We start from the raw sequence: 17,783 nt of genomic DNA on the forward strand, positions 1-17,783 counted from the left end.
GACTGAGCCTATAGAGGCTTCAGGGGAGGACGGCTGGAATACTAAGAGAGCCAGCATAGATTTTCTGCTGAAATGAGGGGTGCGGGGATGGGGGGAGATTGAGCTCGGCTACCCACATCAAACTCTCCTCTTCTTTTTACTCTCCTTCTTCCTCTGCCTGCACTCTAGAGGGACCCTCTGTTTGTCAGCCAACCAGTCGAGCGTCTCCCCCTAAACCCCCCCGCCCTTTTCTCTCTCTCTATATCTCTCTCCACTTTAATCTGCCTTCACTCTTGTTACGGTTAACAGAGGAAACAGCCTGTTGATAAAAGCAGTAATGGAAAGGGAGTGAGAGCCGCTGCTTTGTGAGATGCGATGGAAGCTAAAGGCTCCTTAACGGAGTGAGCGGTGCAAAATAGAAAGAGAAATGGGCACAACTAATTGCACCAAAGAGATGTTCCTAATAAGACAGACAAAGGGTGCACAGAATGCCAATGAGAAAGCTGACAGAGAGCGTTTGAGTAAGGGGAGGAGATAACCTGTGATTTGGTGAAAAATAAATGCACAATATTGGATTGTCCTTATTAAAAAAAAAAAAACTGTTAATTTTTAGAACTAACAACCTTTTTTTTTTTTTTTGCTCAAGGTGTGGTATCAGGTATCTGATTTTAAGGTTAAGCGAATGGCATTCACTACCTATTTTCTTCAGTAATGTGACGTGTTTCTGAGATTTATTCAATGAAAAAAATATTATTGTGAAAAGGCACAGTGAGTTTCATATGATTAGTGATTATTAAGACCATGAGTATTATGAATAAAATCATGTGTTATGAACAGAGTCCAATTTGATTTGATTTTGACTTTAAGGTGTTCATTTCCCGTTCAAACATGATGCTACACATTGGAATTGTCCACACGCGTTCATTCTCTTCAATCTTTTTTCCTGACTCTTCTTAATTTCAGGTTCTTCTTGTGGTTCCTGCACCTGTAGCATCTCTGCGTCCCCTCCCTCTCGTGTTCTGAAGTGAGCATAAATGCAAATACCAATGCATGAATACATACGCATGCATAGTGAATTATGGATCTGCACGGCTCTAAGACTCTGAGGTAATGCTTCAATGCCACTCCTCGTTTATCTCTAATCAATGTAATACATGCTCAGAATCAACTGAAATCAAACCATGTTTTGTTTTGAACATTCAGAAGTTTAAAGATTATCAGCCTGCTGTCTTAAAAGTAAATGTTTATTCAGCTTTGTATTCTGAAATGTTTATTTTTATTCTTCTGAAAATCTGAATCATCATCAGTTTTGAAAATCAATTTGAAATCAGACGGATGAATCAAAATGAACTGTGTTCAAAATGTCGTTTTAGAGTTAACATGATGTATATGAATATTTTTATATGTCTTAAAATGTTTTTGATAAAAATAGTTTAAGTAAACATTTTTACCGGAAATAAATATGTTTAAAGATATTTACTGAATTTGATATTATTGACAAATCTGCTTGAGAATAATCATTTGTCATATTAATTTAGTCTTACATATAACATACCTTAATATAGACCTGCACTTACACTTTTCTGTCTGTTAATAATGTATTTATTAATATTATTGTTATCTCTGCATATATGTATGTTTTTGTACATAGGAATATCCTACTTTCTATTATATTCTGTCTTGTCTATCGTCTGTGGAGAACGATTTTTACTGTATTTCATACAAGGGCTCCACATGTAAAACTCTTCACAAACAGACTTTATCGAGTAAGGAAATTTGACAGTTTGTGAAGATGTTGGCTACATCATTACAAAGGCAACAAGGGATCAGTCTTTCTTAAGGAATATTCTCAGCAGCACAATCGACGGCCGATATTAGACTTGAATTTCAAAACGGGCCATTGGAATTCTGTCATGGTTTGATAATCCACAGAACCATCTTGACCCTGGTTCTCACGGGCAAGAGTGCCTTAAGATTTTTCCTCCGGCAAATCTGCGCACCACTGAGATCAATCGATAATAATTTGGATACAACTCATCTAGCTGAATCTCGTTTGCATGCAGTATCGACGGTCTGGAGCTGTGACACGCAGCGTGGGGGTTTGACGCAAGAGACGGCAACAAATGGATATGAAAGATCCAGAGCCTGTGCTCCTCACAGACTTTAAGACCACATAGACTACACTTTGATTTTCTTCTCACACTCTTTGCGTCGGAAAGATTTATATATTCAGATCCGCTCCTGTGGTCCCTCTCTCCCCATCAGCCTCAGTGTTTCTCTGACAAGTTCTGTCGAAATCCCAGGCACACGCTGCCAACCTCCACCTTGCTTCCACTTGTGTTCTCCAACCCAGCACCCCTCAAGTCGATCTCTCTCTCTCTCCTTCTCCTCCATGCTCTCAGAAACTGTGGGCTGTGTCCAGCCGCCCACTGCTCACTTCACGCACGTGTGTGGGGGGGATCAGTGGAGAGAGTGGGCCTCGATCGATTTCTGGAGCTGTTATATGACAAGTCAGGTCTCAGCTCTGCCTGTTTACAGCAAATTCACAGCAAGCCTTCCCACTTTGAGCAATATCAGACAAATTGTTTGTTGTGAGCATGCGCACATGCTAGGCATCTGAGTGTGTTTTCTCACTTAAAATCTGTTCTCTAAGGTTTAGGAATAGCCTATTACAATATGCTTCGGATTGGTTATTTTACCCTTTAATTGTGACCAGTAATTGATTCTGTGTGGTAGCCTTGAGAATACCCTTGAGTTTGAATCATGGTTATTTGCCCCTTCATAATGTGGGAGGAGTTCATGTGCAGACAGATTGGATCGGGTGTCTGAGCACTTTCCGAGGGGCTATTTTAGCAAACGCAGTGCATCTGGAGGAAGGCGGCCACCAACTGTAGCAGGTGGATCGGTGACTGTGGGGTGGTGGGGGTCTGATACGATTCATCCTTCGAGCCCACCACGCTTGCGACCTGCTTCCATGCAAATCCCCTAAACCCCACCTCCCCAACACAAACACACACCCCATTGTTTAAAGTGGCATGGTGCTGAAACGTCACCCGGGCCGTTTGGTGAAGATTAGAACTGACAATGTAGCTTCCCCCTCTGCCTTGATCAATCAGCCAGTCACCAGATCAGATCTAATTCGAACTGAACAGTGTCGGCTGGAGTGAGTTGTCTTCACCCTTCGTAGTGGAAAAGTGCCTTTGTTGTAAAAAGAATGTCTTTGCATATATTAATTGAGGACATTCAATGTTTTCAAGGAATAGTGCACCCAGAAATTAAATCAGAATGCCCAAACATAGCCTATATAACTTATTTTTTTTGTGGAACACAAAAAAATATATTTTAAAGAATGTTGGGGGCTTATGACTCATGTGGCCCCATTGAGTATCATTGTATGGAGACAACAACAACACTTTTTAAAAATGTATAAAGGTTGAGTAAATAATCACAAAATGTTCGTTTTTGGGCAAGCTATCGATTAAATTTAGCATGCTTTGTTTTATAGTCTCTCTTTTCCATTATTCATGGTGCTTTGGTAAACATAATTAAAAAGCGGTGACAGATTAAAGGGAACCTTCACAAGAAGACCTTTTGGCATATTTTCCTCAGCTCATAGCTAATTTGAGTCTGAAAATTAACTGTTCCAAAGGACAGAAAGATCAGAAAGAATTTTATTTCTACTATAAATTGTTTTCAGCCCCTCAGGCAAGTGTATTTACCTCTCCACACACATCACTGTTCATGCCTTTTCTCCCTGGGGCTCACATGTGAAGTGCATTTGATTGTCAGCTGCTCTGATTATATTTATCAAAGACGCAATGATTCCATTGTCGTAAACTTGCTTCTGATAGTCATAGAGCACAATTTTGACCAGCCAGCTTGGTTTGGGAAGTTTTTTGTTTTTTTTCATTCATTTTCTCCATTATAACAACAATAATAATAATAAACTAAATAGTAATAAGCTTTAAACCGAACCATGAATTAATCTGACAGGAGTCACAGAATTAAAACATCACTGGAGCTTAAGGAATGGCTTCTGTCCTTTGCTTTACGATCCTCCAGCACAAGATCAGAATAGTTAATGCATTTGGGTGGAGTGAAAAAACAAGCTCTCTCTGCCTCTTAGTGTCCATCATGTGTCATGGCTGCTCCTGGGTTTTGTGTTCTGTCTGGCTGAATCTCCTGCTCCAGCGGTTGCTGTTGCCTCTCTGTCCCTCAGAGGCAGAATGCTCCACAGCCTTCTCTCTCAGTCCGGTTGAGTTCAGCCCTACTTTTCACCTGACTCCTGACACAACTCTGTTTTGTTGGGCTCAGGTGTGCTTGAATGGCATCTGTCCAAATCCAAGCCCTAAGGCGCTTGGACAAGAGACAGACACCTGACCTGAGGAGTCCTTATCCTTTGTTTACTGTTATGAATATATACTTTGTTTTGGGCTAAAATGCCATTGTTTTCATTAATCCTAGTATTTAAAACTCTAAATTTATTCATGTGCAAAGACCCGTACACACCAAGAATGCTAACTATAACTTTAAACCCTTTAAAGCTGCAGATGAACTAACTGAAGATCATGTTTATAATAACAATAACATGTTTAATACATGCTCGCACTGCCGTCATTTGCCGCTTTACATGCTCAAGCTCTTTCAATTTGGCTGGATTCTGATTTGCTACATTACATTCATCAACTGGGGGGGAAAAAAATCATTTCAAAAAAAGATTCCAACATTCTAGTTCTTCTGTGTTGTTATCGTTATAGTTGTAGTGTGAACTAATTCTCATAGAATTAGAATGATTGTTAAAACTCTTTATATTTATCTTCTTATTATTGGTGTGAATGCACTATAAGGCAAATTCATAGCAATTCTTAGTCTTTCATAGCAAGAAATTGCTAGGGAATTTCACACATACACACACACACACACACAAAATAACAATAATACAAAGAAATAGCAAGTAACACATTGAATAAAACTTGTAAGGGTATTTTAATCTAAAACATACATCATTATGTTTACAACTTCAAAATATTACAGTGTAGCAGATCATCATGTAGTGTGACAACATACCCCGTTGTTATAAAGTGTGTTTACTGTACCTTACTGTATAAAAGTGAAAAAAAAAGAATTATGGTATGCTTGCTTATTGATCTTGATGTCTGGTGGTGCACTTGCAACAGAGTCTGTCCACGCTCACAAAACATTTCTCATTCAGCCTTACAGCCTTAAATTCACACTTTAACCCAGTACACTCTGGGCTCCGTAATAAAACATGCAGTTAGCTTCCAGGCGCACCCTAAATGTTACGCCATTGCTGACATTAAAATGGACACATTTGATATCTCTTGCTTGTTTGATTACCATGGGAACCAGCCAATTCAGACCAGCCCCTAAACAACCAGAGGCTGATGAAGACAAATGTGCAAACCCAGCTTGGCAGAATTGCTTTCTCGGTGAGTGCGATCGGCCACGCTCGAGAAGGCGGAACCAGGAGTTGTGATTTATCGTCTGGTGTTGTCCCTAGACCACCACTGTCTACTGCCTCTCCATGCCTTAATTACCCCAACCGTGTTTATTAGAATAGTCACACTACCTATAATACATCATCGGCGCTGAGGGGAGCAGGACAGGAGATAGTACTTCTCTGTGTGGTCTTTATTTGCAAGCAGGGCAGCTATTTTGAATGCATAACCAATATAGCTACTACATGAAGTAACAGATTTTAAAGTTAACGTGGATGTTACGTAACTTAACTGGTAGAGAATAGCAATAGACAGACCATGAGTTCAATTCAAGAATCAGATAAATATGTACACGGTAAATGCACTCTATAAGTTAATACAATTTCAATTAAATATAGTATACATTTAAGTATATATATTTTTTTTCATAAACAACATTTTATTCATAAGGTGAAGCATATGATATTCTCACACAAATATTTTGTGCACTTCATGTTTCAGTTTTCTTAAAATTGCACTAATGCGTCTTAAATGATTTAATGTTTTATTATTTAGTTCTAAAATATAAATACTTCAGAAAGTTAAGCTTCATTAAATTACAGAAATACTTATGTCTGCAAATGTTGTTTCAAATACTATCTAAAGTACAACCACTTGCTACTAAACAATGGTTTATCATAATAACAAGAGTTCAGCTTCTGATATTTTTTGTGAAATGTACCCAGCTATAAGGTGGGCCAGTTTTTTTTTTTTTTTTTTAAGGAAAAATCAATACAAGAAGCAGAGAGAATGACAATTTAAAATGAGTAAATGCTAATTATCATTATGGACATTTTAGGCTATTTAGAGAAAGGGTATTCAGAATTTTGAAACATTAGCCATAGCATGTCACTGATGCAGTACCATTAACATAGCGCCCTCTACTGTTCATACTTTAGTAGTGACATAAAAACAGAACTTTGGCTTGGAAACGTGAACAGGCCACAAAGTTAAGCTACTATTTGACTAAACAAGTTCAAATTACAGTTCACAGTGCATTTGTGAATGGCAAAACCGGTATACATCCTGTTATTTTTAATAGCTACAGAGCATAACTGCAATTACATAAACTCTGTGCCCTGTTGATAGCATTTAGTATAATTTAGTTTTACATGGTGCTGCACGATAACACTTACTGTGAAATCTACCACAAAAACTGCAAAATTATTAACCATCACAGTGTTTCTTTGAAGCTGTCATAGGCATCTAGTTTATTTTGTGTTGTTTAGATCACTAGTACTTGTGCAAAACTACTGGATGGTGACATCAATACACTATCAAGTAGTGTTAATAGCAACTGAAGGAGATGGCAAAAGGTCCAGGCACAGTCACCGGAAATGGCGTTTTTTGTCAAGATGCACTTTCCATTTAGTTTTAATTATCTAGCCAGAGGTCACTGATGTTGTTGGTGTCTAGTTGACACTAATTGGCCTAAGGTGAAGAGAGCTTTTCACTATGCGACAGACAGCAGAGGGGTCAGGCGATGAGGAGGGTCGCAGCAAACAGAGACAAGGACGAAAATAACGATGGGGAGCAAAGCGTGCCGATAATATGTGTGCAGACAGTTGCATGAGCTGCCGAGAAAATAGGGCTGTGTACACACAGAGAGTGGAGCTCATTAAAGACAGGCCGATGCAGCACCTTGGCTGAAGTTGCCTTATTGATTGCTATGGTTTATTTAAGTTGGGATGAGTGGTTGGATTATTTAGAGGATATGAGGGAAGTTTCTTGGAATTGAGGTATTGATTTTGTCCAAGAAAATCAGGGTACATGAATAGGTCCCACCAGAGCAAAAAAGGGAGAGATGGGGTTTCTCTTAAAGGGATAGAAAGAAGGCTTGCAGGACTATATAACTGCAAGTCCTTCCATTTAAAGTGAATGCCATCAAAACCATTTTAAATCCTATATTCACCTTTTTTTTATTTTATAAGAGCGTGCACAGTCATTAGTAAATTGAATGTGCCTGGCTTCTGGTGTAATACACTTCCAGCTATTTATAGCTGTACAAAACAGCTCGTTTTGCGGCTTGATATTGCAAACTGGTGTGTCTTACCTTATTATTTGAATGTATTATCTTAATTATGGACACACTGGTTTGTAGAGCAAACAGTTCTACAATTTACTGCACTTCATCATTCTTGTTATTTTCCTACAGCGCTTAATGAACCTAAAGTCTCACACATTCACAGAAAACGGCTTACGTCCACGTTTAAAAATAAGGTGGATACAATAACCTTAATTTAACGAATTACTTTAATCAGTCGTAATTTAATGGAGTGCCTTGATTAATGTTTTTGAATTAATTTATTTTAATTATTTATTTTATAGTTTTTTCATATATATTTTTATTCTGTTATAAGAATATATATTATTTATATAATGTACGATATCATTTTTTTAAATTATGTTAAATTAAAATGTGTATTAGTTTGTTATCATATATATATATATATATATTTAAATATTAAGAAAACTGTTTATATGTGTGTATTTCTTGTGTGTGTGTGTATATATATATATATATATATATATATATATTTAATATAAGAAATAATGTGTGATAATGTGATATAGATAGAACATACCCTTTTTTATTTAAATAGATATATTTAAGTTTTTACTCTTTCTTTCTGATAGTCAAGTCTGCTTTATTGTCAGTTATTCCACATGTACAGTACATACATACAGAGAGCATCCTGCTGTAAATTTTGATACTGTGAATATCTTACGTTCTACACTTAAAAATAAAATTTCTTTGTTGACATCTATGGTTCCATAAGGAAACTTTTCCATGGGAAATGTCCATGGCACAAAAGCTTCATAATGGAAAAATGCAGGAAAAAAAAAGACTTTTTTTTTAAACATTATGTATATATATATTCCGAAAATATTTTTTTTTTCTTTTTAAGATCTGTTGACCGAAAGGCTCTTTGGGGAAACAGAAACGGTTCTTTTATGGCATTGCTGCGAAACCCCCCTTTTGAAACCTTGTAGTGTAGTGACTGTCACTGTTCATTTGTGTTTTTTCATCCATCTTAATGAAAGAGTGTGTGCAGTCCAGCTGAAGTCTGCATGTACCTCGCAGGCTCACGGACTCATCACTCCTGTGAAGGACTAAATTCTCTTGGCAGTTCTACAGCATATCAACAAACATCTCGATCTTTGCTAAGAACATGAATATAAATATACCCTTGTAAGATGAATACATCATGGAGGTATTTGGATTCACATGAAATGCTCTGTAGTGAACTTTTGTCTTCTTACTGCTACTTTTCCCTATCATGGGTTTAACTTTTAAAAATGATTATTTTAAGCAAAAATAAGGAGTGCAGCAAATATAGGCTACAGACTGGCAACTATGCCTGAAATGAAAAATTGTAACTTGATGAAGTTACAGCGTATTCCTGACTTAAAGGGGGGGGGGGGTGAAATGCTATTTCATGCATACTGAGTTTTTTTACACTGTTAAAGAGTTGGATTCCCATGCTAAACATGGACAAAGTTTCAAAAATTAAGTTGTACGTTCAAAGGAGTATTTTTGTTCCAAAAAAAACTCTTCCGGTTTGTCACAAGTTTCGGAAAGTTTTTTTCGAGTATGGCTCTGTGTGACGTTAGATGGAGCGTAATTTCCTTATATGGGTCCTGAGGCACTTCTGCCGAAGAGCGCGCGCTCCCGTATAGCAGAGCAGAGAGAGGCTGTGCACAGACAATCACTGATCATAGCGATTCACTGATCAGAGCGAGAGCGTCGCGAAAAGTCACAAAAGAAGTGTGTTTTTGGTTGCCAGGGCAAGACAACCCTGCACAGATTACAAAAAAAAAAAAAAAACAGCATTAAGGGACCAGTGGATGGAGTTTATTTTTACAGAGCATCAACGGAGTTGTGCAAGTGTTTGTGTTTGTTCCCTGCATTTCGAAGATGCTTGTTTTACAAACAAGGCCCAGTTTGACGCCGGATTTGCACATCGTTTATTTCTTAAGGATAATGCAGTCCCAACGAAAAAGGGTCACGATCGTGTGTTGGAACCGCAGGCGGTGAGTAAAACTGCTTCAAATATCTCTGTGTTGTTAACTTAGCTATCAGCGCGTAAGCACATCAAGTAAACAACATGCGATGTTGTCATCACACTGCACTTTCCACATGTAACATTACAGCTTAAAAAAAAAAAAAGACGACATAAAGTGGAACTTAGTCATTTTCCAAAACCGCTAAGCAAATATATACAGTTTCAGTACATACCACATAGAGATGCCTTTGCTGATGCTGCTCTTGTTAAATTTCAGCCTCTGGATCTGTGTCACAGCTTCCAAACGCTCTCAACGCAAAAGCCTACTCGCGCTCGTGATTCTTTAGCTCCGCCCACACGTCACGCCTCTAGGCGCTCGTGTTTTTCCGGGAAAAATCGGTACAGACTAAAAAAAAAAAAAAAAAAAAAAAATATATATATATATAGTGTTAGTATGAACTTGTGGGATGCAGTTAGTATTTTAATTATTATAAATTTTTAATTAATTATTTGTAACCACATATAACACTCAAAAAACTTTCAAACATAATTGAGCAATCTAAAAGCCCTCCAGAGAAGCCTTATAGAAAACACCAGTTTATTGTGCCAGTATATTTTACACGGGTTTCAGCATATTCTGGTATGTCAGTCATGGAAGGACAACATCCAGCTTGCTTGAACCAAGAGGGAAGAGACACTCATAGAGGCTTCCTCTTAAATCCAAACACTACAACAAAAAGGGCCATCTCATATAGTGCTGGAATCACACTGAAATATAGAGAAAACATGATTACAAAATGTTTTTAAAAACATAGTATTAAAGAGAATTTATTATGAACAGTTATGCAATTATTTACACACTTACCTACAGAAGCCAAAGATCCACCAGTAGATGCTGCAGGTCCATTGCTCAAACAAGAAGAAGAGCAAAGCCACAGACCCACTTGCATGACATCCAATAGCTACAGAGTGATGGTTAAATAAAAATCTTCCAGTATGATTTTGACTAACTGTGAAATGAAATGACTAATTGTTATCATTGTGAATAACAACGCAATGCTCAAACACTGCATTCATTTACATTTACATTTACATTTAATCATTTAGCAGACGCTTTTATCCAAAGCGACTTACAAATGAGGACAATAGAAGCAGTCAGGTCAACAAGAGAACAACAACAACATTATACAAGTGCCATGTTAGTCTAGTATAGAACGCATAGCCAGGTTTTTTTTTTTTTTTTTATAAATGAAAAGACAAGAAAAGGAAAAGTGCTGGTATTAGTTGGTTAAGTGCAAGCGAAAAAGATGAGTCTTTAGAAGTTTCTTGAAAATGAGTAAAGACTCAGCTGTACGAATTAAGATTGGGAGGTCATTCCACCTGCTGCGCAAAGTCCAGGAAAAGGTCTGTGAGAGTGATTTTGAACTTCTTTGGAATGGCACCACAAGGCGTCGTTCACTTGCAGAGCGCAAACTTGCCAGTGGTCGTCTTGTAGGCAAGCATCAGTACCTTGAATTTGATGCGAGCGGCTACTGGTAGCCAGTGTAACCATTCGTTTTTGGACTGCTCTATGATAATGAAGGTAAAGATATCCATTTAAAGTGGACAGCTAAGTAAGTTGAGCCTCTGGTGATGATGTGCTACTGGTAAGGATACATAGAAGAGCTTGATTGTTGTTGAACATAGAGACTCCACAGAGGAACCCAACCTGTTCGACAGCAAACAGGCCCAGGGTCACCGATAACGCCACAACAAGGCTGCACTCCAAAAGAATGGTTGGGAAAGATTAATGAGTATATAAATTATATATATTTTTTTTTTTCCATAATCGCAAGCTTTATCTTTCAAAATAAATGAAAAGATAGTTAATAATGTCCTTAGTTTTACCATCAGTTCAAGGCTGAAAGGGGAACAGAGTCGCGTTACAGACACAGTGATGAAGCTTGTATGAGTTTGCAGTACACAGGCCACAGACGCTTAAGACAGCTGACTCCACTGTGTGTCAATGTATCTCCTCTCTCACACACACACCAACACAAAACTCTGCATTTGAACATTCAATAGCAAATACTTAAACTAATAACAAAACATACGAACAGTAGCTGATTCAGAAGTGCCAGATTGTCGTAGCAAAGTCAGAATGACCTCCTCTCCTAGGTTCAAGAAATGGTTGTGCATAAAATGTGTTGCTGTACTGTTGTAAGTAATCATAAAGATTCCTAAATGCATCTAACTTTCAGAAGACCAAAAAGTGTTTTTGCTTTCACCTAGATATACACAGCTTCTCCCCAACATGGCTGCTTGGACACTAACTGTGTTACTGAAACCACACCTTCCTTCTTTGTGTGAACATATTTATTATGCAAATATTTCCACATTGTGACATAGACATGTTGGGGTTGTTTGAATGAGCTGTTTTAGGGGGGGCGTGGCAGAGTTTCAACTTTGATAAAGAATATCTCTTTGGATTTGAGACTCTAGTCTTTGCAACTTTACAGATCTTCTTTATGCACCAAGAGCTTGCTTGTAACACTCCAAAGAGAAAGTAAAAAATGGAAATTGCTTCATATGACCCCTTTAAAAACTTTTACTATATAATATAGTTAATATATATATATTGGGCAGCACAACTTCATTCAACATTGATAATAAAAATAAATGTTTTAAAATATATTAAAATAAAAAAGTTCCTTTAAATTGTCTTAACATTTCCTCAATAATACTGTTTCTACTGTATTTTTTTAAACAAACAATACATGTAGTTAAATTTATACTTGTTTATCATCCCTGATTTACTTGTCATTGGCCTACACACTGATTTTTTAACCGATTGAGAATGCAGAAGACCTGTTCCGTACCGTGTGTCCTCTGACCTGTATTCTTCATTAGTGTAGTCCAGTGGTAGGCAGGCTCTGACACTGTTCTCCTGTGGGATAAAGGTCCACACTTTATCACAAATCTGACTGCAGTTAGACAGTCATGAAACACAGGAGAAGTTCTCACCCAGGACCAGAAGATGATAATTACTATCACAAGATGCGCGATGAGAGTTAGGAAACGAGCTGGCACCAGACTGTTTACAACCGACACTGAACTAAACAGAAAACAACATAATGTGAGACATGACTGTGCCAATGAGTATAGCACTAAAGCCTTAAGCATCTTGTAAATGAGCGGTTTAACGTTACCCAAAAACACTTAAACGCGGATACACGTACCAGCTTTCTAAAAGGTGTTGGTGTGCAAAATGTACATTTGTTTCTAACAGATGACAAAGCAGAAGATAAATGCAACGCCTCTATGCATCTGTTATACTTATCAACAAAAGTTGCTACGACAACACTCTTCTTCTATTTGGAGAATCGGTCCTGAACTAAAAACTGTCCATCAAACAGCCTTATGCTGCCACCTACTGGCAGGAGTCGCTCTGCGACAGTGATGTTCAACCATAGACTAAAATATGTTATATATGTATTAGTGGACTATATATATATATATATATATATATATATATATATATATATATAAAACCTGAAATTTGAAATGTTACATGCACTTTTACACTGAAGCATGAAATTCTGGCAGATGAAAAACAATTAAAATTCGTCCCATAAACAACTGGTAGAACTGTCAAATTCTTGGAATTAATCATGATTAGTTATTTTAATAAATTGACAGACCTGGTGTCTGGTAGGCCTAGTAAAAAAAAAAAAAATCTGAAAACAAGCTTGTGTTTTTGATATAATTTTATCAAAAGTACAAGAGGGGTATTCACTGTTTAGGGAGGGTAAAATATTAACTTAGACCTTAGTTATTGAGAAAATGTGAGTATTGAACCTCTAAAGCACGTGTACGAAAGGAATATTTAACATTATGGTGGCAAAAGCTTTTGCCATTTGTGATTCAAGATGTAGTCATCTTAAAACATTTTCGAACAGGTTGATTATTTGTTCGAAATAAAGATTTCATTCATTAATTCATTCATTCATTCAAACCAGTTTTATGACTTGTATTATCGTTTGTTGCACCTGTTTTTATTTTTTGACGGTGCTTTTTGAGATATAAAAAACGAGGTGGGTATGAACGAAAATGGATTTTCATGCAGAAACATATTTTATTACAGCGAATACTGATCATATTTTTTTCGTCTGTCTAGGAGCATGAAGGGGCTGATCTGCGTTACTACAGCGGGTTACTATTGGAGCAGAGGAAGCCAACTGAAATATCGCGAGATTTACATCCGCACTGGCTGCTGTAAAATGGAGAAGTTATGTTGAGGCGCAACAGAGGTAAGAGCTTAAATTAGTCTTTGTCTGTTCGGCAGAGGCGTCTGTGGCTGAGGCTACATTACCGTTAACACAATCAGTTGTTTTTTTGTTTTGCAAATCGTACGCGTTTACCGTCATTAAAATAAGTGTTTTGGATTGAAAGACCAGACAGACACTTTGCTAAAATAAACCGCCATTTTTAATTTGCAATCGGACTGTCGAGCATTGTGGTGTGTTGTATGTTCGCGCGATGTGCGCGCGCAGACTAAAATCAATGTACAAAATCAATTTTGCCTAAGGCATAAACTGTAAAATGAAATATCTTAAACGTGCGTGAGTGAAAATGATGTGGAATTGGCGCATAATACCCCTATGTGTTTCTGTTGGGGTAACACGACGAAAAGACCGTGTGAATGTGATCGCATGTTCCTATGTGAATAAATGAGAGCTGCACAATTTGATTTTTTTTAGTACAATATTATATGCATTTTCAGTCCGCTTTAAAATTACGCTTCAAACATTGTGTTCTCTGGATAGATGCTCATACCCAGAAATATGCTGATCCATCAAGTCCAGCAAGTTTTGACACCTAAATTTCACTTATCTGGCCTGTAGGGGTTTACATATTTCCATCTTTAGTAATCCGTTATGTTGTCCAGTTATAATGTAAAGAAGTATCCACTGTTTATTTCCCCAATGCACCCCCATAAATCTGTCTCATATAATCTATTATAGAGATTAACGTTATTACTGACGGATAATATGCGTCAGTGTAACCAAACTGACCAGAACTGATTTTGTAAAGTGACCCCAAAACATCATGGTTTAAACTATTGCTGATGACAAGAATGAAACCTGTTAATTCCAAAACACAGTATATGGAGTATAACAACGGTGTATAATGAATTATATATATTTCTTATATCTAATTAAAGTAATTCCATAAATTTAATCAATAAGGTTCCAAGTTATTTATTAATTTAAACAATATTAGAATGAATATAATTTATATTTGGGAAATATCTATTTCATACCATTTCTTCACATGGATGTATGTACACATCTCTTAATGTAGTAACGTTAGTGCATTAACAAAAAAAAAAAAAAATATCCAGACTGATTGATTGCAAAATATATTAACTTTTAAGTTAGGCTGATAAATTCCATCATATCTTAACTTTATCCTTCAATATTTAATAAGTATTATTTCAGAAAATTTTAATTTTAAATTTGATGAAGTAGATTTTAGCATCATGTGTGACACGCTACGTTCGCCCCAAATGCAGCTACGCAGAAGTGCAGCAGTAAAAAGTGAAAAATTGAGCCGTCCACTGGAAGTCAGTGTTATGGTAGGCCAGAGTGCGGAATGATTCAGCGAGATATTCTGCGTTTCTGAGCGAACCAACGCAAGCACGAGCATCTCATCAGTCGCCACCGCGGACGCTTCACCGGCCACAGTTCATCGTTACGAAGCGCTTGCTGAAAATGTGAGATAATATAATACGCTACGGTACGGTTGTGTCGGCATGTAAGCGCTGTGACAGACGCCGTTTTTGTGAGCTTGTTAGAGTTCTGAGGGGAGTGAGCGGGTTTGCCGGAGCAGGCCGACCTGAGCCGGGCACTAGATTAGACCAGAGCATGTGTGCAGCTTGGAGGAAAAAAATGGACCTGTGTAGCTTCGCTCCTGACGTATTCCACCACAGTTGAGCGTTATATTTATGATTTGGCGAGAGTTTGTTGGAAATGAGGGTATTTTGATGTGATTTTAACAGAGAGTTGAGGAATTGCTGGTTTGTGTTGACATGTTGAGGGGAATTATTGTATGTTTAGCGCTTCGTAGCTCGCGAGCGGCTAACGGTCAAAATTCCCCATAGTGCGCTCACGGTAATTCCGTTACAGTTGATCAAAAAAACCTGGTGATTATTTTGTTTTATTTGCGGCATTTAATAGGGATGACCGACGTTACAATGTTTATCCGCAAAACTTAACTGTCAGACTAAGTTAGCTCGTTAGCACGGAAAAAACTAGCTAGCATGTTAGCTTCCCTTTTCTTCAAAATTGTACTGCGTTTGCTGTCTTGTTTTCGTTAGAAATACAATTAGTTAATTAAATAGACATGTCGAGTTATAGATATATTTCCAGAGTGGCTGTGCTACTTTCACTTGTACCTAAATTGGTTTGTTTCACGGTGTTATAGTTTTGTTTATGGTGAACGCTCTGGTTAGCTAGTGGCATTGTAATTTTCGGTATTCGTAAATAGCTGCAGTGATGTTTTCTTGACTAACGTTACAGCATAGTTTGGTTCTCTGTCAAGAACTAAATTCGCGTCTTTAGAAATTACGCGTAACGTTATGTTTAAATGGTTGAGCTAGATAGTTTTTTTGAAATGTGTCCATGTCAGGTTCCCTTGATCACAGGCCAGAGGTTCTCTTTGACCGGGTTCAAGGTCCTAAAAGAGTTTTGTTTCTCAGAAGGATTGAGTACCTTTCTAATAATGCTACATTAACAGCCACCTGTTTCAGAAAGAGCAAATTATTTGGTTGAATTCTGTAAAGACATTTTTGTGAGATGCTAAGGATTATCTGTGCCCCATATCTGAAGCAGTGTGGGTTGCTTTTACCTTGGCTTGTTTCAGACATCTGTTTTCTTTCCACCCACCTTGATTTGAATTCTCCAGCTAATTAGTATGGAATTGTTTGTGATCATTTAGAAGAAATAGTTTTTTTGAGATGTAGAGTTTTACATGAATGCCCTCTGAGAGTTTGTGCAATATCACAAACATCCTTATGTTCATTCTTGGGAATTTTCACTTTCATTTATCTTTTCTATTTTAGGATTTGCACATGAAAAATGCCGTTAAGTTGGAATTGCCAAATCATATACCGTAAGTTCTTTTGATTAATTTGAAAGGCTATCTGCTTGAACATGGGACGATTGTTTACATTGGTAACATGTTGGCATTTCGGCTTGCATTTGGATCTTTGATTATTCTTGAGTATGTAATTGTTCTTGTATGATTCACCTCATAAGGGCTTTTCACACTGCACACTGCACTGCACTTAACCCAGTGGAGCAGGAAATGGGTCACTTTTCTGGTGCCAAACTTGTACAGTGTGAATTGTTGTGGTGTTAAAATGTTAAGGTTGCATGCTTAGTAACAAACATCCCGTGCCTCACACATGCTTTAGACAGTCACAGAAAATCACTGTGTGTTGTATAAACAGTAGTTTGTCGGTGGGGGAAATGTCCAATGGCGTCAGAAAATGTGTCCGGGTGTGTGTTCACAGTGTGTGTGTGTGTGTGTGTGTGTGTGTGTTCACTGCTCTGTGTGTGTGTACTTCGGATGGGTTAAATGCAGAGCAAGAATTCTGAGTATGGGTCACCATACTTTGCTGAATGACATGTCAATTTTCACTTTTTTTTACTTTTCAAAGAGTGCATTTCAATCTTACCTCTTATATTCTGAGAAGTCCATGCAGGAAAAACTTGATAGTATAGTGGGCAGTATATAATTTGAGGATTCACAATGCTAGATTTATGCAAAACAAGTTGTGTGCTGTTTTCATCTAATCAGTGACACTGGCATTGCTCAGAAGTACATCAATTCAGGGTTTAGGAATGAACAGTGTGAGATGTCATGTTATGAAAAGACAGAATTAACCTTTAACTTTGGGTAAAGTATGAGTATGTGTGAAACATAAAACAAGATAACCTAGCATTTTGTTTACCTAAGTTTATAATGAGCCAGGGTTAACTTTTTAAGTGTCAAAATGTGATACTGTGGCAGTGCTAAGTTTAAATATCATATGGTGGCATGTAGATGAGTAGTATTCACTGTTCATTTGACTGAGCTTCTCTCTCATGATTTGATCTGTTCCTTGTAGGAATCGAGTGTAGAAATTAGTGACCATGAAGGTTGACAGAAGCAAATTGAAGAAAACCCCCACTGAAGCGGTCAGTAAGCAGGATTTCGGTGCATTTGGTGTATTTGAGTTTGTGAGTGCATGTTTCCTCATGGTTGACATGTTTTT

The 17,783-nt window shown here is 37.5% G+C and overlaps 2 protein-coding genes across 12 annotated transcripts in view; one reads left to right on the plus strand and one right to left on the minus strand.

The window, feature by feature from the left end:
* Nucleotides 1–10,065: 10,065 nt before the first annotated feature.
* Nucleotides 10,066–13,890, minus strand: LOC127944334 (transmembrane protein 107-like). The gene is made up of 7 exons (XM_052540213.1): nt 13,885–13,890; nt 12,703–12,782; nt 12,488–12,578; nt 12,343–12,410; nt 11,141–11,241; nt 10,350–10,446; nt 10,066–10,252 (listed from the first exon to the last, which is right to left on the minus strand). The coding sequence occupies exons 1-7, from the start codon at nt 13,888–13,890 to the stop codon at nt 10,183–10,185; spliced, it is 513 nt and encodes a 170-aa protein (XP_052396173.1). The 3' UTR covers nt 10,066–10,182.
* Nucleotides 13,677–17,783, plus strand: part of LOC127944882 (E3 ubiquitin-protein ligase HUWE1) — a 52,017-nt gene continuing 47,910 nt past the window's right edge. For 7 of the 11 annotated variants that reach the window (XM_052541274.1, XM_052541280.1, XM_052541282.1 and 4 more), the window contains exons 1-3: nt 15,083–15,239; nt 16,587–16,636; nt 17,637–17,706. In XM_052541274.1, coding sequence (XP_052397234.1) covers nt 17,662–17,706 — 45 coding nt within the window. In that variant the 5' untranslated portion in view covers nt 15,083–15,239; nt 16,587–16,636; nt 17,637–17,661. Of the gene's footprint in view, nt 13,774–15,081; nt 15,240–16,586; nt 16,637–17,636; nt 17,707–17,783 lie in introns of those variants that run through there. The other 4 variants (XM_052541276.1, XM_052541284.1, XM_052541278.1 and 1 more) reach the window with 4 other exon arrangements.

The sequence above is a fragment of the Carassius gibelio genome, chromosome A23 (genome assembly GCF_023724105.1).
Source record: "Carassius gibelio isolate Cgi1373 ecotype wild population from Czech Republic chromosome A23, carGib1.2-hapl.c, whole genome shotgun sequence".
Lineage (NCBI taxonomy): Eukaryota > Metazoa > Chordata > Actinopteri > Cypriniformes > Cyprinidae > Carassius > Carassius gibelio.